At 35.9% G+C, this 21487-nt stretch overlaps 2 protein-coding genes across 3 annotated transcripts in view; both read left to right on the top strand.

Moving 5' to 3' along the window:
* Positions 1–21487, top strand: part of LOC109054556 (alpha-tectorin-like) — a 168517-nt gene that overhangs the window by 71709 nt on the left and 75321 nt on the right. The window lies entirely within an intron of this gene.
* Positions 8529–11207, top strand: LOC122139301 (pancreatic secretory granule membrane major glycoprotein GP2-like). The gene is made up of 5 exons (XM_042736020.1): positions 8529–8596; positions 8885–8938; positions 9061–9099; positions 9929–10321; positions 10860–11207. The coding sequence occupies exons 2-5, from the start codon at positions 8899–8901 to the stop codon at positions 11111–11113; spliced, it is 726 nt and encodes a 241-aa protein (XP_042591954.1). The 5' UTR covers positions 8529–8596; positions 8885–8898; the 3' UTR covers positions 11114–11207.

The raw sequence follows: 21487 nt of genomic DNA, 5'->3' as shown, positions 1-21487 counted from the left end.
TGCTAGAACCCATGCTGTCAGGAGAACATCAGGTGATTGTAGCGTGGATGCCGTACCACCCACAGGATCATAACGCACCACACCACTGTTAAGGAAGAGAGGTGAAGAGCAGGTCGGTGCATGTGTCCTGACAGAGAAAGACGCAAACATTAATGGCTGCATCACCAACAAATGGAATAAATGATGCGTAAATGCATCACCTGTTTTCCTCCCAGAGCTAAAGAACGAGACCCAGGGGTTGGGTAGTGCGTGGCAGATGGAGACTGGTACATTTCCTTCTGAGAAAACACGTCAATAAAAGCTTCAACAACTCTGGCCCTGAGCGAGAACGAGAGAGCGCTCGAGAAGAGAGAAGAGAGAGAAGAGAGAGAGTATTATGACTATATTTTAAAATGTTATTTATTCTCCTGATTGCAAAGCTGAATTTTCAGCATTGTTTCTCTAGTCTTCAGTGTCACATCCTTCATAAAGGATCCTGATCCTTTCAGAAATCATTCTAATATGTTCATTTGCTGCTAGAGAAACATTTCCTTATTATATCTTACATATTTTTGGAAACTGTGACTCTTGTTTGTTCAAGATTCTTTGATGAATAGAGAGTGCAGATGAACTGACTTTATTTGAAACATTAATGTCCTTGGTTGCTTTAGGGCAAATTACTTTATACTTCATTACTTAAAAAAACAAACAAAAAAAAACAAACAACTAAGCTTAAGAATACATACTTAATATTTGTAATCATTGAGGAGGATGCAATAAATGGGTCAAAAATTAGCTTGGTGTTCACAAATGAGAGCAAAGTCATTTATAAGCAGACATTACTTTTTTTCAGAAATTAACATTTCTATTAATCAAAGATATGGAAAAAAAAACAAAGTATCCATGGTTTACACAAAAATTGTAAATCAGCACAACTGTTATCAACACGATAATAATCCGAGATGTTTTCTTAGGCAAGCAAAATCTCAGATTAGAATGATTTTCTGAAGATCATGCTGACAGCTGAAGACGGAGTAATGATGCTGAAAATACAGCTGCACATGTCACAGAAATAAATTACACTTTAACACATATTCACATACAAAACAGATAATTTTAAATTGCAATAGTATTTCACAAAAATCACTGTTTTTACTATTTTTGATCAAATAAATGCAACTTTGGTGAGCATAAACAGACTTCTTTCGTAAAACATTAACATAATCTGAACCCCCAAATTCTTGAACCATCGCAGGAGTAGCTCTCTAAATTTCATGAAGTTCCAAGATGATTGACAAGGTGGGTATGTGCGGTCCTTAAACAGTTTGTCACGGACACATCAGGGATCGGATTAGAGTTAGTAATAAAAATGTAATGTGGTCACATGACAAACTACTACCAGCTGTACTCCAGGTCAGAGTGGTACAATGAGTAGAATGATATAAGTGGGGGGGGGGGGGGGGGGGGGGGGGGGGGGGGTAGTAAAGAGGGACAGAATCTCTGACCTGTTGGAGTCATGGGTGTTGTGGATTGAGAGGCGGAGTCTGAGCAAAATATCACAACCACCAGCTTCCCAGATGAACTCACAGCTGGTCCCGATGTGACTGGATAGCACAGGGCCATCCATGAAACACCACACATAATTTTTATGTCCAAGTAAATTAAACCGGATTAAATTCACCTGTAGATGGACAGAAATGGTGTTCCTGCCTAGGGTTTCTCAAACTAATGTTCGCAAACCCCTGGAAAATTGTGAAGAATGAGGAAAAGCTAAGTATTAATTAAATTATATATATATATACATATATATCAAAACAACTTATGAAACAGTAAAACTTACAAAACATTTAGTAATTTTATTGTAAATTATGAAAAATATATCAAAAAATTATTGAAATATTAACTTCTCAGAGGAACTTCAAGTACATATTTAACATCAAAAAGTTTGGAAATTGTAAATATCTAAACACATCTTCTGCATATTTCTTTGTGTTGTCTGTGCAAACATTTGAAACTAACTGTGCCTTTGGTCTGAATGAGCAACCATTTGGTTGAATGGACGTTTTGACCCATATTTCAGACAAATCCGCTCCAAGATGATGTTTTAAACCATGAACTATTGCTGGTCACCTCTATGTCATTCCGATGGTCTTTTATCTGTCTAATAGGTGTTTTTGTCCAGAATAAGTAACATAGAACTGATTTTATTAGTCAAAACCTCTACCAGACTAGGAAGACTTGAGATAGAGAGAGGGTTACCGCGCTGGTCCTGCTGTGGCTCTCGACAGTGAAGTCTGGACAGAAAAGCAGATCAGAAATAGCTGTGAGGAGAGACTCCGCCCACGGCCGCGTGCTCCCATCATCGCCTTCATCCTGTGCATCAACCAAACACACCAATTAAATCTGTTATTTCACAAAGAAATTATGTTTTTCATCACAAAAGCAGTAAATTAATGCATGACGTTTTTTTTCCAAGCAGAGCAAACTTCAAGACTCCGAGCTCTCCTGACGAGTGTTTGAGGAGCTATTGGCTTTCTGAACGCATACCCACGGCATACAATCACATCATCAATACATCTATTCTGTTCCCTTCATCTCTTTAATCACAGGATATTTAATACGCCGTCGATCTTTGAGACAGACACAATCGAGCAGTGTTTAGGCTGGTAACAGGAGACCGTAAAAATGGCACCGCAGAAGGCAAAACTCTCTCTCACACACACAGATCATGTTTTAAACAAAAGTTCAATCTTCTTTAAAACCTGCTTGCTCATGTTTGCTGGTGACGTTCTGGGAGTAAGTGCAAACAGCATGTTTTACTTTAGTGCATATTCAACCATTTGGGAAGTTTGCCCACTGGGCTGAAAGCAATTTTGAAATTCCCCTCCCCCAAAGACTTGCCCACTTTTGGCACGGTGGACCAGAAGAATCCCACGCCAGTCTGGATCCTCGAAGATATAGGGCAGAATCCGAGTCAACAGACGAGTGCAGTTCAGCACGGCCTGTCTGTCTCTCTCACACACACAGCCTGAGTCAGCGTTCAACACAAGCCTCTCCACTGCCTGCAAAAAAACACAAAGACACTTTAAAAGCACACAGTGTTTTAAAGCTTAAGAAATGATTACCACTTTAGACAAAGCAATTGATTTAGTTACATTCCTTTGAACTTATTACTCAAGACTGCTCAAAAAGTCTTTTTTTGGGGGGGATTTTTTTTTTTATGATAACAACATCAAAACAACATAAATATTACTCTGGAATATTTGCAAACAAAAATATTCATTTTATGTGCATAAACTTTCACTTTTAGATGAAACGATTTTTCATACTGCAGTCAATATTCATGCATATTCATGTTAAGCACCAAAATTCAGTCCCAAAAGTATGTGTGAGATATGGGAAAGAGCCTGCATATATTTTACAAAATGTATTTGAAATGAATCTAACTAACACATAGATGTGTTAAAAAAAAACAAAAAAAACATGAGAATGTTATACTAATATACATATATGTTCACATCTACAAACGCATCTCAGCTGTGTCAAAACAGGCCTAAATACATATATGTTCACATCTACAAAACATTTTATTTTACTATATCAGTGGCCTCCTCTCATTGTGGCCACCATGTTGAGATCACATAACCACACTTTTTTTTCTCATTATTGCTCTTTATCATGGGACACAGAGTGTACCTGTAACAGAGGGTTGCCAGATTGGACGGAGACTCCTCTCTCACACAGCGCGGATCTCAGCAGCAGGAACCAGAGTGAAAATATCCTAACAAACTCAAGTTGACGTCAGTCCAGAACTGGTCCCAAAACACATCCTCAGAGGCCTCGACGGGCTGCAAAACCACACAAGGGTCCATTATTCAAAATTTAAAAAAGCATAACATTTCACAATAAATGCACTGAGAAGAGATAGTGACATCTTCAGTCCATAGACATCTTCCCCTGTATCTTCTTTTCATTACATTAAGTGCATCTTGTCATCTAATTCACAGAATTTGTAAAACTGTAAAACATGTTAATGCCCCGTAAATGCCTAATTTTCTAATAAAATACAACATACAATATTTTTCCTTATTTTTACCCTTCTTTATTACAGGAAAGGGTGTGTTTACACAATTATGGCGATTATTGAGAATTAAAACTTAAATTAGCATCCCTTGTAAAACAGTAAGCAAAGAAACTAGAAAAGCAGACTGGACTAATCAAAACACAAACAGCATGACTGCACACAGCTGTCATGAAGTTTTTGATTCTCTCTAGTTTTTTTTTTTTTTTTTTTTTTTTTTTTTTGCATAGATCTGAATGCTTTGACATTAAATGATGACTAAAACCTAAAATGCAATTTTATAGAAAAAGTTTAACTGTCCAAACGAGTGTATAAAGTTTATTTTTTTATCTAAGAAAAATACACCAGGCGACAGTACTCCATCTGTTACACTTTAACAGCGCTTTGGAACATGTTTAACCCTACACAAAAGTCACATGTGTCAAAAAATTATACCTGACCTGTGTTTTGGTTGTAAGTTGTATCACCGCTTTTCTGAAGTGCAGTTTGGAGTCTGAATTACCCATTTCACTCGCACCTGTGGCGCAGGTGAACACGACGCCAAATAACCAATCCTACTACGGCAAAGGCTTACCTCATGAATATTAATTACTCTGCACTGATGTTTGACGTTAACTTGCCTTGCGCATGCAATCGCTAATGTATTAATATTTGAGATTCGTTGATTCGTCAGAGCAACTGGCTTCCATTTCAGCCGTTAGCCAATCGTTGAGCGATCTGCCCGTTACGTCATGAATATACATGACGCAAGGCTTAGCCATAATAGGCATCGTTTGTTCTTGACCAGGATGCTAGCATGGTATTTTCCGGTTGTGTTAAGTAAATATTTGCTCAAAGATTACTCTTTAAAAATCGAGTGCCTTAAGCATACTGTGAAGGCGTGACCAACATTGAAAACAATGGACTGTGTCCTCAGACTAGCACATGGCACCATCCATTACTGTTTCTTTAGGCCTACTACTCTGCATTGTGACATTGGATACATTGTTATTTAAACAGTAAACACGCAATTATTATATTATCTCTCCCAGGTGTAAATAAGCCTACATATTTCTCTCGAAGGTGTTTAACATGAAAAACCATTTTGTAATTTTGGGTTATTTTTCTGCACCATTAAATGCTGCGCGCTAATAAATCCACAACGTTGTTGTAATTTAGATAGTAACAGTTATTAAAAGAAATGTACATAGGCCTGCTTTACTTGGAATTTAGCATTATTGGGAATGTAAATAGCCTACTTTTGAATTCTGACAGAACCAATTGTGAGTTTGTGTTAGTTTGGCTTCATATGTAACGTTAAGTCATTGTTTTTTTCATAAGAATGTTCTCAAAAGCTGCAAGCATAATGATACAAGAATCAGACATTATTTATAACATTGCCTGATTGCAAATTACGGAGATTACATCAATTTTACACTGCAATTTGGGGGGTTTAAGCTGAGATTCAGAAACACGTTGCTTATAATCAAGCTGTCTTTGTTTTGATATTTCAAAATGGCAAAAGAGGCACATTTAGATGACATTGTTTGGCACATTATTACAAACAAAATGTTTAAATGCACATAATTTTCATATATTTAATATAGGCAGTCTGCAGACATTAAATGTCAATATGTGTGCTAGATCTGTGAGATAATTATGCTTTGCTTAACTTTGTTAAATGTGCTTAAATATCTAAGTAATTACAAAAAAAAAAAAAATAGACAACAAGCAGGGAGGAAAAAAAAAAAAAAAAAATCATTAGAGTGACAAAAAAAAAAAAAAGAGACATCAGGTTTTATTTAAAGACTGAGGACTCATCATTAGAGTGACACAGATTCTTCAGGATAAACTGAGTTTATATTTGTCACGCTTACTGTGCCGGAAGGAACACAGAGTCGAGAATAATCAAGAGTCTTTATTAATCCAACACAGGAGGAAGACACACATACTGACTTACAGACCCACCAAAACTAAACTGAAAGGACATGGGTTATAAAAACAGGCTAACGAGGGACAGACAGGTGCATGGAATTACTAAATTAATGGGGACATTGAACACATGGGAAAGAAACTAGACACACCTGGAATTAAATTAACAAACCACGGGAGACAGAAACTGGATCACAGGGGCAAAAACACACATAATAAGTCCAGGGGTGTGACAATATTCACTGTACAACCTATACAATACCAATTAAGTTTCCCGTACTGTATGTGTATTGGCTTCTTTTGCAGAACAGAAGATTGTTTTTTCTTATGCAAAATGTCAGTGTAATTGGATTATGTTAAGATATTTTTATTTAACCCACTGAGTAATAATGCTCAACAAATTAATAGTAGAAATGATAAACAATATTTTACCCAGCAATTTAAAGATACTAGCATTAAAACTATAGTTTTTTTTTTATTAGCGTTACTTAAAAATCTTTTACAAAGTGTGAGTACTGTATAATTTTCTTAAAATAGTAAATTGTGTAATTAAAGCCACCAAGAATTGTGTGTAGCCTTTACTTTTAATTTAATTTCCTAATTTGTTTTCTTTTTGTTCCAAGTAAATCCTACTCTATTTTTTTCCTAGTACATGTATTTTTTCTGCAAAATAGATATTGACAACTCTACAATATAAATGATTATAAGCTTGGCAAAGTGAAGGGTAAAGGAAAGACATGGTTACAAGATGGATTTATGACATGCTCGCTTATTATTTGAAATTTGTTACTTTCAAACAAACAAAAATAATTACATAGTGTAGCTTTAAATTTATTGTTATATCTTGAAACAAATGCTTCAATGTCAGTGTGAAAGGTTGATAAAATACCTGTTTTGGTTTCCCTCTGATGGAAAATTTGTGCACTCACCAAAAAAAATAAATAAAAAAAATAAAAAATGGCCTGTTCTATGTATTACATTAATCTTATTTTACTTTAGAGGTAATTCTGCAATAACAAAGATTTTAACCGTCTTTTGAATTGATGACATTAAGCTGATTTGTGTAATTGGATAAATCAGGATGGAAAGTGACACAAGCTAGAGGTTAGTTTTAGACAGGTCAAAAAAAAAACTTTAATAATAACCTAATATTTAAATAACTTTAGATATTATATCAGAGAAAACCATTTTAATTAGAGAATTTGAGAAAAAATTTGAAGAGAAACCTGGAACATTTCTGAATAGACTGCACTTTTTTCATTTTATTAGTTAAGCGCTATGCTTAAAAATGTGAGTGTAATATTTTATATAGCAGATCAAAGCATATTAAATGAACATAATGCATTGAGAATTACCAAAAAGGTTATTAATTTTGATGACTAGACAGGGTAGCTTCATACTCTTTATTTATAATCAATTATTGCTTTTAGTAATAGTAAGAAAGGGACTTACTGGTAATTTACTGCAGTTGTTTAGCTGGTTTTCGCTAAAGCTGGTACTGTTAAATGCATGAGAAGTGTGATTCTATTTTAGGTTCTAAACAATTTGAAGAATGTTGCTGCAGTGTTTGAATAGTTCTTTATTATGAGGTAAGAGGTGCTGAGGTTTAGTCATTCCTCAAATAACCAAAATCATTCCTGGTTTTTTTTTTTTTTCTTGAGTTTTAATTTAAGAAGGTGAAAAGAATTGATATTGATACTGATATTGAAAGGTTGGGCAGGTGTCAGACAAGCACTCAATCATACAATATTCCTGCAGCTTACTAAAACCATTACTCATACGCACATCAACATCAATAATAACAATCACTATTATAAATAATTATATCTGAAACGTCAGTATGTTCATGTCAAACCAGTCCTCTTACGCAGTTGCACATCAATCGTAATAATTACTATTATGATTGTATATAATAATTTATAGGTGATATGTAGTTGTTGATGAGGGCTGAAAATGCCTTATATTCAGATGTGTATAATTATTACCTGACACTTGTCCTTCATGGAGACTCCAGGTAGGCTGCAGTTCTGGAAAATGGTGGGAGTGGAGACAAAAGACTTCCTGGTGGATTCACACTTAATTCTTTGCCTTCATTCTTGAGTTGTTTTTGCAGTCATGCATCTTTTCCTCTCAACCGTTTTGCGTGCAACTCTGCTGACTGTAATTAACAAAGCATTTCATTGTCTGATGGTCACCTTGAAATTTTCAATTTTCCTTTAAATTTTCAAAGTGTTGCGACCTTCTCATGGGCATTTTAACTACTGCGTTGTTTATATCTTGTTGCTGGGAATCTTACTGATCCAGATAAACAGGAACAGGATCTGATTCCAGGTCAACATGCATTAACTATTGTTTTGACTGTAATATCAGAGCAGGCAGTGCACAATGAAGTCAAATGATTTAATGGCAAGCATCGATACAATCTCTCACAAAATAAAAAGAAATGTAACACTTCTTCAGGGTATTGTTTAAAGATAACTCCTGGTTCCCGTAATGATCCACCCACCATTATTAATAAAGGCACTGATAAGATCACGAGATCTACTGTACAGTTCATCATCACTGTGTTCAGCTGCTGAAGAGAGAATCTCCCTGAGTTTGATCTGCAGCAGCATTTGACCTCAGGTAAAGTTATTCCTCTTCATTTCATCACATTGGGCTCCAATTGCATTTTATTCATATGCATCTGATGCACCTAAACAGCCATGAATATTATATTTTAGCAAATTGTTTTGATTATCATGGCTTGGTATTGCATAGTGCACAACAAACGTCAGTATTTTAGGAAGCAAATATTATTATTCACACAGAAATTACTGCCAGGTCATATACACTAACGCTATAGGGAAAAAAAATTATGACTACTTTTATGCCTTTCGCATGTGTATAATGATCTTGATAATGTTGTTACAGATCAGTTTGTCACAATGAGGTTTCTGATCTCACTGTTTGTGTTGCTGGTTAATGGTTAGTGTTTTGCATGTCATGTATAACTGTGACCAAATATGTCTCGTATTAGAATGGCACTTAAATGTGTCCTAACAAGATGCTCTAAAATTAAGTTGTTATGCTTGAATTTTAATTAACAGGTGAAATAATCAATTGTGCAATCATCATTCCACATACAGGTACAAACATTTTTCAATTTATAGTCGACTTTATAATGAATTACAATCTTTCACTTGATTCCTGTTTAATCCCATGTTTTCCATTTTATTCATGTAAAAATTGTTGCTTCAATTAAGCTTGTTGTTTTTCCGTTTTTATTTATTTAATCTTTATTATTATTCTTTTTTTTAATCAGTTGTGTCTGTGCCATTCAATCCAATCTGTGTTGCATTTTGTCCCCTAATTAAGAACAACAAAATGCACATCTATTCACAGATTTTATGACTTTTATATACAGCTTTGAATCAAAGCAACTTTTAAGCACTTTTGCAAAAGAAAATGTTATATTCCATAATGTTCCATAATGTTACTTAACATTTAACTTAGTTTTGTTACACATAAAAATTTCCCAACACAGCTTACACACAAAATTGTTTATGGTGTAATGCTATTTTGAAAGTTTAAATGCATAGAGATGTAAAGATATACTAGATGCAGTTTGCCTAAACCACCAACATTTGACAACCGACCAACCATCCTTTCTTTTTATTACGTTCGGTTGGTTTCTCTTAGTTAATGTATTCACCATCCTTTCCTATCAAACTTTTTTTCGTATTCACCATCCTTTCCTATCAAACTACATGCAACGGATGCGAAAACGCAGAAAATCGAACCTGATCTGAATTTTTAATGACGGACGAATGTTTCAGAGACAGTGTGTAAATGTGATTGACACAACGTGAGGTCATATTTATTTTTCAATGAGCGAAAATTTCAGACTCAGAGTGCAATGGCCTGTAGAAAAAGAGAAAATTTGTTTATGTGATTGTCTTCACTCTATTCTAATAGAACTTGCAAATTCCAGCTCTGATCCATGCTATAATTACAACACTCTCAATGACTATTGGAGAGACATACGGCAATATCTGGACACTGGATATGATGACACCCTTGTTGAATGGAGTGGCTGGTATCGGCTGTATCTGAATGGAGAAAGTGCCCAGATGTCTGAGTGGTGTGCGAGTTATATGAGATGTGGTGGTTACACTGGACTGTATCTCAACGGTTCTCATCCAACACTTGAGGATGCAGTGGTGACCCGTGAAGTTGTGGGAACGAATGGGTACCAGTGGGGCTTCAACACATCCACATCCATCCAAGTCAAAGCCTGTCCAGGAGATTATTACGTCTATAAACTTATCAAGCCAGATGTGTCGATCTACAGACCAACATACTGTGCAGGTGCAGTTCTAAGATCTGTTTATAAAAGATGTTTTGTGAATTATATATTTACAGTTATGCTCCACTTAATGTTATTCAATTTATTTAACAAAATGTAATGTCTATTTAAAACAGAATCAGTACAATGGTTGATCAGACAAATTAATCAGGTCTGTGTTAGACTATTACAGCTAATCTTCAAAAAATGACTTTATGTTGAGTTCTCAGAAGTTCTTATGTTGGGCTCCTCAAACAAACAACAAACAAAAAACAAACAAACAAACAAACAAACAAACAAGAGCAGTGAATATTCTGAAAGAACTTTTTTAAACCTGAATGAGTTATTTTTGGCCCTTAAACGTGACTTAAATTTGGTAGGAAAAAGTGTTTAATTTAGCTTTAATTCAACTGTAATAACATCATATGTGTTTGTTGTTATCAATTACACAAAAGGTGTTTGAAGGCATTTCACAACACACCATCATTATTTTTTATTATTATTATTATTTTAAAATAGCCATAGTCTTTTTAATAAATATATACACTGGTCCCATGACAGTGTCTTTCAGCAGCATCAGCAGTGATCCCTGCTACAACTATCAGTATCTGGATCGTCCCTGGAGAGCCAACAATGAAAGTGGAGACTGGATTTGTGATGAACGTTTCTCCTGGAATGGCTGGTACCGGCTTTTCTACTATGGAATGAACATCCAGATGTCAGAGACCTGTATTAGTTCATTCAGCTGTAACACATACTATAATCTGTGGCTCAATGGTCCCTCATCCTCAGATAGAGGATGGAGTGGTGACTAGAGAGGTCTGTGCAGGGTCTTATTGGAGCAGCTGCTGTTATTACAAATCAAAACCCATCAGAGTGAAAGCGTGTCCAAACAATTACTATGTTTATGAACTTGTGAATCCACAATTCTGGTGTTCAGGATACTGCACAGGTACAGTGCTTTTCCCACTTTTAAAAAAGTCTTACACAATTTGGAGATGATTTCAGTCATGTCTTAATTTCCCCCCTTTTTTTTTTAAAGACGTCAACAACATTTCACAGGTGGTTTCCTATGTAAGTTCAGATAATATCACTGGATCCAACATCACCTTAAGTAAGTTATAATAGAAAATATATGAATGAATATATGAGGGTTTTTAAAGGTAATCACAATCCAAAGAAATGGGTATATTTTTTATGCATGTACTTTCAGCATGTGCTTTTAGAATCTCAATCTCATGATTGTTGCTGTGCATGACCATTTCAGATTTGCTCTTGTGAAGTTCATCATTTAAATATTACTGGTTTGTTTTGATCTCACTAACACAGATTATGAACCGTGCAATAACTACAACACACTCGACAACCACTGGAGAAGCACATTCAGTTACTGGTATTTGTATGGCTATATAAATGGACTTGATGACACTCGTGTTGAATGGGATGGCTGGTATCGACTCTTCATTAATGGATCTAGTGCTCAGATGCCTGAATGGTGTATATCCTACATGTCATGTGGAGGTTTTAGTTCTCTGTATCTTGGTGGCTCTCATCCTCATATAGAAGATGGAGTTGTTACTCGTGAAATTTACGGCTCTCACCATGCTCAGTGCAGTTACTACAGATCTGAACCAATCCAAGTCAAAGCTTGCCCTGGAGATTATTATGTCTACAAATTTAACAGACCAACAATTTCGATCCCAGCTCCTGTATATTGTGCAGGTACATTCATTTATTTTTATATCTGATATACTTACCTTGAGGTTTTCATATATGTAAGTCCATTTAGTCTGCAGTATGTAATGCTCTCTCTCTTCTTTTTTCATAATAGTATTATTCACCGCCCCAAGCATTGATCCCTGCTACAACTACACCAGTCTGGATGAGCCTTGGAGAGCCACAAATAACCCTTACGATAGTAGCTATTCCTCCTATGGCATGTGTGATTATAATGTGGAGTGGAATGGCTGGTACAGACTGTTCTTCAATGGGGCAAAATGCTCAGATGCCAGATTCATGTGTTAATCAAGGCATGTGTGGCACTTATGAGCCACTGTGGCTCAACAGCCCTCATCCACAGCCGGAAGATGGAGTGGTCACCCGTCAGGTCTGTATGTCATGGAGTGCCAACTGTGAATACAAATCCCACCCTATACGAGTCAAAGCCTGTCCTGGAAATTACTATGTTTATGAGTTTGTCAAGACACCATTTTGTACAGTTTACTGTGCAGGTATATATATATTTAACCACATACAATTTGGTCATTAACTAAAATGAGTGCCTTTAATAGGAATGTTTTTGTTTTATATTATTTTTTTAAATCAGATATTGGACGCCTTAATGAGACATCAACCACCGGTAAAGTTAGCAGTATACAGTACAATTTATGACACTAGGGCGTACTAAATTAATAAAAGATTAGTAAGAATCACATAAGACACATTGACAGATGTGTTTGCCATTTATTTATACACATGAGTTACACCAAAACACAGTTTATTTTTTTTTGTTTTTTTATTTCATTTCATTTGTTTCTTTGGTTCTCACTTTCAGACCCTTGTGCTGAGCTCAACTGCACGGAGGATGAATGGTGTGGAGAGAAAAAAACAGCGTCTATGGCTGTTTGTGTAATGAGAACCAGACCAGACCAGATTCTTTAGGTAAAACTCATTCTACAATAATAATAAAATAAATAATATATAGGATTTTCTGTATTTACTAGCTATCATTAATACTTCTGACAATGTTTCTGGATGTTTTCTTTTCCAGATTTCTCAGAAACCTGTGAAAGCAGCTCTGGCTCCATGTCTGTGTCTCGCTGTCAGCTCTTTGAGGCTGGTTTTCCAGCTGACATCTACACCTCAATGATCCCAGCTGCAAAGGAACGGTCCGGAATGGCAGAGTGGAATTCCAATTTTGATAACGATGAACACATCTGTGGCACAAATCTTGTGGTAGGATGTATACATATATGCTAACAAAATCCATATGATCTCAACCTTGTTAGAAAAGAATAAAGCAAATCTCTATCATATAAAGAGCTTTTGACAAATTTCAATATTATGTTCACAAGAGACTAATTCAGAAAGCTATTCTATTTGTACAAAGAAGGGAAACTTGCAGGTTTATGCAGTATAAGGGCATATTTAAAAAAAGGTATCTGCTCCTTGACAAAAAAGAAACAGATTAAAAGGGTTATGGCATTAACTTTTGCCACAAAGGTATACGGAAACATCACAATGTTTTGGGATCGATCTGAATGTCTACAAAAAAATTCAGAAAAACAACCTATAGTGTTAAGAAATGCTCTGGAGCTGTCAAAAGATGCAGCTTTTGCTGACAAAAACTGAGAGCTCTTGTTACAGAGTAACACTATTAATTTTTTGTACTGACATGAAAATTTATGAACTTTTCCTTTATTGAGTAAAATATAATGATTGACATGTTCAAATAATATATCTGTGGTCCACAGGCCAACGGCACCCACTTCATCTACAGTAACTTTATTCTGGGGACACCGAGGTCAGAAGGTCTCATCAGCAGAGAGAAAAATCCTCAAGCTTTCTTTCAGCTGTGTTTATCCTCAAACACAAACACTTTCAATGAATGTGGAATCAAGCCACTGGGAGGTTTGAATCATTTAATCAACAGTAGTTATGCAGTATAAAAATATGCAGTATTAAAATGATACATCTTGAACATTTCAACAGCATTGTGCACAAGACCCTCCCCCGCTGGTGAAGGCAGATATCAGGTGCGGATGACTCCATATGAGGATGATGAGTTTACTCGGCCCTTCACTGGTAGAGTGGATGCAGAGCTCGACCAGAAGATGAATGTGGAAGTTCGTGTCGAGGGGGTTGACAGCCGTCAGTTTGCCTCAGTTATGGACATGTGGTTGGGCTACACCTGTGAATGATCCTGATTACAGTCTCCGCTGGGATCTCATCGTCACAGAGTAAAGCTGTGCTTTTTGTCTTAACTCACTATAACATTTTGAAAACATTTTCATTTGCGCACAGATTAATAATTCAATATATATCACTTTTAGGATTGCATGAGATTTTACTTTGTCTTTTAGAACTAATGCAAAAATTCAATATTTTGGTAAATGCAATGCATTTTTGTATTGAATGATTCAAATAATAATAAAAAAAAAAACATAATTGCTATTTTCAGGTGTCCCAATCCAAATGACGACACAGTGGAGCTGCTGCAGAACGGCGTCTCGACATCCAGCCGTTTCTCCTTCAGGATGTTCATCTTCACTGCAAACTCCACTAAGCTTTACCTGCACTGTGCTGCTCACCTGTGCCTTCTGTCAAGCAATCGCTGCTCAACGGTGAGATTTTAATATCTCTTTTATATAACAGTAATGTTACATTATAGAAAGTAGCTTTAGTACTGTAGTTGTGAAATAATTTTTCAGTGTGTTGAATAACAATGTAGTAAAATGTGAAGGTTTACAAATCTGCCATTTATAAACCCTTGGTAATAAGGTTGGTGTGGATGTTTAATGTTCAAGGCTGCTAAAAGATTTGTTTTGGCTAAGCTTTTCTGAAGAATTTGTGCACTTCTTTCTATCATGTTTGTTCAGTGATATTTATCAGGGACTCACACAGCAGGATTTTCTCTTTTCTCTTTTAGGACTGTAACTCTGGACACCAGCGGAGGGAGCGCAGGTCTCTGGACTTCTATGACAGTGCTTCCATATCCATGGGTCCTCTGATGTTGTCTGAAGGCAATACAGGTGAATATTTCAGTTATTTTAGCCACCAATTAAAGGTTTATAATGATTTCTGCTGTCAATACATTACATTCATTGCATTATATTTCCTTTTCACAGATAAGTGGGTCCCCAGATCAAGTGAAGGTGTCTGAGGCTTCTTGTCTGTGTGCTTCTCTGATGCTATTATTATTCCTCTGATGAGTGTCCTGACCCCCACCTCTTCTAGTATATTTTCACTAAAACGTAGCATTTCATGCATATTGTCCTGTTCCATTTTAATGAATGTGGTTCTGATGCCACACTGGTTGTGGGTTTGTTAATATGTCCTTAAGTAATAGCTGTTATGTTGCATTTGTTTGTTTATTTACGAGCACCAAAAATAAATGATTCAACAAACTGATCATTTGCAATAGCAAAAGAAAATCAGATTCGTGTTTATTTAAATCATGCAAAATGATTAAATGTGTCATTCCTGTTCTACAATTCCTTTCAGTTCTGTAACTTGTTTAAAAAATGAATCAAGGAAGTATTTCATCAGACCATCTTTAATCTTTTGAATCAGTGATTGATATCCAGCTGATTTGCATAATTGATTTGTGTCACTCTAAAACGTTCCATCTTGTTAGATGCACGTGCTACAGTTAGACAGGAAAAAAAGACATTGAAATTAATGTTCAGTTTAAACAATATTCCTAAGAAAAAGTGTTCGGCTTGAAACATTTCAGTTGGAGACTTAAAATAATATTTCTGAATAGACTGTACATTTTTCATTTTATAAGTGCATCACCATCTTAATATTTTATCCAGTATAACAATGCACATGATGCACATGACAAGAAACTGTTCTCGTGCCTGGCTGTCCTGGTATTTGTGGCTCTGAAGCGCCGGTCAGATGGCAAAAGTTCAAAGATGGGGTAACTTGGATGTGAGGGATCCAGAGTGATTTTCTGAGCCCTTTTTCCTCACTCTGGATGTATACAGTGAGGTAGACATGTGAGAGACATTTTGGCCTATTATATTATGGTGTAGTGTTATTCAATTGCTATAACAAGTTGTTGAGCAAAAGGTCATGATAATATGATACAATAGTTAATTTGCAATGTTCAGTATGCAGTGCATGCATAATTATTAGTCAACATCCTGATAATATTTTCCAAGCACATTTTACCAATTCCAATTCCAATCCTATATTATACTTCTACATTAAGTAAGTAACTGATCGCAGTGTGCACCTTAAGCCATCAGCGAGTTTCCTTTCTTTAGGTTGTGCAGATATAACCACCATTGCACTGACAGGACCTGGCTGGACTCTCCAGAAATACCAATGGTCACTTTAGTTGGACAGTCAGTGATAGTTAGACTTGTTCCTGGAGGCCCACCAACAGTGCATGTCTTGGACATCTCACTAATCTGACACAAATTTTAGGTCTTTTAAAGAGCAATAAACAATAACAATGTTTTGTGTGCCCTCAAGTAATGGTGTTAGATTCTTAAAATCTTGAAAAATTCACTTCAACGGTTTGTGCCAGCTCTGCTCAGTTTCAGTACAGCTAAACTGGAGGAACTGCACTGGATGCCAAGCTGAGAGTAATGTGCAGTCTGGTACAGTAGTGCAACAATATGGAGCAACTACACTGGGACATTATGACGGTTTGGAGTCCTTTAATGTAATCTATAAAGATTATTAAACAATGACATAATAAATGGATGACCCCAAATGAAATTATATATAATAACTCTTTTTCAAAATGATTATCTTTCTTTTAAATTTGCTGAACTTATTTACTGAATTGACTTGTTATGGCTGCATTTCTAAACTTACTGTCGAAATAAATAACAATTTTATAAAAAAAAGTTTAGAAAATTATAAACATTTTAAAAAATATATAAACAAATAAATCCAACCTTTATTTCTCTAGTTTTGTCTCTCTAGTCTCAAACTATGTGGCTTCTTTGTCTTCCTCAGATCTGAAACAAGTCACCTGAAACATCTCTCCTGTAACCAGGCAGACTCTGTACAGACACTGATGGGATTATCAGGCGGAAGCGGTATTTGTCCTCCATTTTCTCTTCCTAAGTGCCAGGGACCTGGATTTGGCTGGTTTAAAGACCATCCTTGCCCCTGTAAAGAGTCTCTCTAATCCTTGTCTCTCTAAGAGTCTCTCTAAGCCAGCGACATCCTGCCCTTGATGTTGCTGTGACAGTCAGATGATCCATATAAGCTTGAATGGGCGATTGTTGAATACCGGCCCCCCTAGTGCACCCAGTAATGTTGCCTTTCGCTAGGCGATGTCATGCGGAAGTTGTTTTGCCCAGAGGTAAATCTCAAGCTGAAGTTTCTATAAGGTATCTGGGGTCTTCTTGTCTGTGTGGTTCTCTGATGCTGCTACTTGTTCCTGACCCTCTTTTAGTACTTTACCACAAAAAGTGTGTAGCATTTTACATACATATCTTATTGAATGATGCCACACTGGCTGCTTATTTCATAAATGTTGTGTGGCCTTTGTTGTTTGTTTTACAAGCACCAAAAACTATTTACTTATTTAATTTACTTTAAAACAGCGGTTCCCAATCCCGGTCCCCGCCCCACTACGTGCATGAACTGTGTTCCGATTGATATGATCCCTACACAGTGTTCATTGCTCCCTACTCCTTGAGCAGGGGAAATCCGTTTCAAGTTTACTTTCACTTCGGAACATTCATTCACGGATTTGCGCTGCGCCACTGTCTGCAGCTTCTTCACACAAAACTTGTTTTAACCCTCCTTGAATCTAGATTGTTTTTGGTCATCTGATCAAACAGGATGTAATATTTTAAACCAGTGGTCTCAAACTCAGTTCCTGGAGGGATGCCTTGGCCAAATCGTCCACACCAACACTCTCCACAACTTGAGTGTGTGTGAGTGCAACAGGAAGTAAGTGCGCAAGACTGTCCAGATCTTAAAAAACGTCCAAGCGCAGTTTCCCTTAATGCACACTAAATCCACACTGTGCTGGAGCGGTATTCAAGGCTTAGTGTATCCCATCATGCATCATGTTGTGGAAATAAATCTCGACTTTTTGCCAAGATCGCGAGAGGTCACGGAAACCTTTCCGATGTAAGTTAAATATTAATAATAATTAGATATACATATAATTTGGTAGTAAAACAAAGTGCTACACGTTTTATTGGAGCAAAGGTGAGTAGCCTATATTTATTTTGTACATAATTTTTCAACTGCTTTTTATCACTTAATATTAGAGGGTTTTTTAAAAAAAAAAAAAAAAAAAAAAAGTTCACCAAAAAAAAAAAAAAAAAAAAAAATATTTCACCAAAAACAAACAAACAAAATAAAAGGAAATACGTCTTAGAACTAGTCAAGTGATCAAGTGTAAAAACTGCAAATGTGGGTATTTGGACAAGGAAGGAGTTAAGCTCCAACCAGCTCCAAATCACACCTGCTTGGAAGTTTCTAGTAATCCTGAAGACCTTGATTAGCTGTATCAGGGTGTGTGACTGATTAGGAGCTAAACTGTGCAGAGCTGTGGTCCTTCAGGAATAGCTTGGAATTGCCTGGAGGCCCTCCAGGCTTTAAAATGACATAGACTTACAAAAAAAAAAAAAAAAAATTTGCATATTTAGCTGTAGACATTTCAGTTAGAGAATGAAAAAAAAAATGCCTAGGGTATTTCTGAATAAATTTTATGGCTTTGAAGAATGTTGTAGGTTCTTTCTTATAAGATGGTGTTGGGTTCATCCATTTCATATATAACCAAAATTGTTGTTGCCTATTACTCGGTTTAGATTGTAATTGAATGAGATATATATTTGCGTATGTTCATATGAGCAATGTGAACCTCTGTTTGAATATACTAAAGCCACAGCAAAGTACCTGGAAAAGCATGATTTTAATTAGATTTTTTTTTCACTTGTAATAATATGCTTAAACTGCAAACAACAAACATGTCACTGCATGATAATAATATGTGTTCCTCAGTCCTGTGTTTCTCGTCTGCAGTTAGTCCAGAATGCAGCACCTCGACTTCTTACTGGAAAGTGCAAATATGAGACTATTACGCCGGTTTTTAATCTCACTTCATTGGCTTCCAGTAAAGTACAGAGTTGATTTTAAACTTCTACTGTTTTGTTTTTAAATCTCTTCACAATCTGGCCCCCACTGTACTTAACCGAGTTGTTACAGCCTCATACTATGTCGCGATCGCTCAGATCAGATCTACTAATTCTGACTTGTTGCATGTTCCTAGGACAAGGCTAAAAATGAGAGGTGACCGTGCATTTTCAGTTGTCGGCCCAAAACTTTGGAATAGTCCCCCCTCACATCTGAACCGTCTCAACCTTGTCTGTTTTTAAATACACTCTAAAGACCTATTTAATTTTCCGTTGGTGTTCGATATCCCATGACAAACTGTTATTGACTTTGTTCTCAGGAATGCCACACATTTCTACAGCTTGTGTATATTCTGTGTATATTTAATGTGTTATTTTGTTTTACAACTGTTTTATTTTGACTATTGTTGGTATAGTGTTGTAAAGCACTTTGGACAACTCCAGTTGTTTTTGTAAATTGTGCTATATAAATAAAATTGTATTGTATTGTATTGTATAATGGAAAATGAAATTACTAACACTGTTCATGCAGTCATGGTCATGGTCTTGGGGAATCTTGATCAGCTTGTTCCAAACTTAACTTTAAACCACTTTCGGTGATTGACAACTGCACTTTTTTTTTTAAGCTGTTTTGCAGCATCGTTGTCTGAAATATGATCTTATGGTTCTCCGAAAAACATATTTATAATTTTTCCACTGTTGCTCTGCAGTTTTTAAAAACCTAATAACCCATCGAGTTTGACTAAACATTACTTCTCATGAGATGAAGACTTGTTATGTTTCAGAATACAGAGGTGTTTTATTGATTTTCTTTTTATGTTTGTTGATGAGGAGGAAAAACTTAGCTGTCATTGCTGCACACGCCAATAATAAATTAAATTCAGTTAACATAATTTAGGTTAATATTAATCAAAAATATTCTATTGTTTCTTTTTATTTCACGATTGTTCATAAGACACTGATTAAAAAATGTATTAGTATATGCTAAAATTAATTGTAACCTGTAAATGTTTTTAATATTATTGCTTGCTTGTTCATAATACTAAATGCTTTAACTCATCTACATTCTGTTCATTTCTTTTTGAATGCTGATGTATGCAAGGGAAATAATCAGTATCTTATGTAAATATGAAAATGAAAACTGCTAAAACTTTGTTGGACAATTTCTTATGGTTCCAGTAAAAGTAAGCGTGGTCTATAAGGCTAATGTTGCTAAAGCTACCATTGTCTCTGCCTGTTTTCACTGATGCTGCCTTCACGTGCTACTAGAATGATCGTACATAGGAATGTGGTTGTTAGTGATGTTACGTTCGTGAACAAATCGTTCTTTTTAAACAAATCTTTTAGGTGAACGAATCGTCTGAACAAGATCGAGAGATCATCTCGTTCGTCAATGAAATGAATGAGAGTGTACCGAGTCAGTCGGCCATTAAGCATGTCAATCTCAATCAGCAGAAAGCGGATGCAAAGCGCAGCTATAGGTACTGTGCACATACGCTTGTTTATATATTCATATTTAGCAAAGAACAAAACTCCACGTTTAATCCCCGATTTATGAATGTGTAAATGTCTGACTAAACAATTAAAATGTTAATTATGCAAGAAAACCTTGTGCTTTGGTCATCTGAACAACTTCTTTAGACTTTATTTATTTAATGAGTAGATTATGCACACATTTTAATAAAGCCAAATCATTTTTTGTAAAGTAAAGTAAATGTGTTCGTTGACTTAAGACATAACACAGACACTCTTTTTTGCCACCTGTCGGCGTATTTATGTAATATGAAGATATAGTCACTGAATGAATCATGTGAATGAATCTGAACGAATCATTTGGTGAAGAACTGAAAATGAACCCCTAATCTCTTGAAAGAATCAAATTTTTTCAGTGCATGAGATTGTTTGTTGTTGCCGGTGTTCTGTCGATTTGTGCTGCCCTGTCAGATTTTTGATACCTCCCATTAAAACAGTAGGTGGTACAAATCGACAATGAAAAATGCTACCTGTCAAATTATGGTTTATTAACATCTACACCTACCCCAACCCTAAACCTACCCTTACAGTAATGCAAAAACTGTAATTATCGTTGTTTAGCGTGAGAAAAAATGACATAATATTAATGTGCACATGCACAGTAATCCCTGGTAGGACAATCTGACGGGTATAAAATCATAGACTGTATAAAAACATGGACGTAGTGTCCGTGACATCACCTGTAGGTTTCTGAAGAGCGTTTTTGAAGCTCAAAGGACTGACTCCCTTTTGGAGCCGGCCAGTCGATGAATTATAGTCACTTCCGTGTTGGTTTCACAAGAGAGACCGGAAGGTTGCCCCTTGGATAAAATGCCAGGA

Source organism: Cyprinus carpio, chromosome B12 (genome assembly GCF_018340385.1).
Source record: "Cyprinus carpio isolate SPL01 chromosome B12, ASM1834038v1, whole genome shotgun sequence".
Classification (NCBI taxonomy): domain Eukaryota; kingdom Metazoa; phylum Chordata; class Actinopteri; order Cypriniformes; family Cyprinidae; genus Cyprinus; species Cyprinus carpio.
Note: the sequence above shows the minus strand (reverse complement) of the source record. Positions and strands in the feature narration are given on the sequence as shown.

Coding starts and splice junctions, on each gene's coding strand:
- LOC122139301 (XM_042736020.1), top strand. CDS start 8,899: ATGAGGTTTCTGATCTCACTGTTTGTGTTGCTGGTTAATG. Junction 8,939..9,060: donor GTTTGTGTTGCTGGTTAATG/GTTAGTGTTTTG, acceptor TTTAATTAACAG/GTGAAATAATCAATTGTGCA. Junction 9,100..9,928: donor AATCATCATTCCACATACAG/GTACAAACATTT, acceptor CTATTCTAATAG/AACTTGCAAATTCCAGCTCT.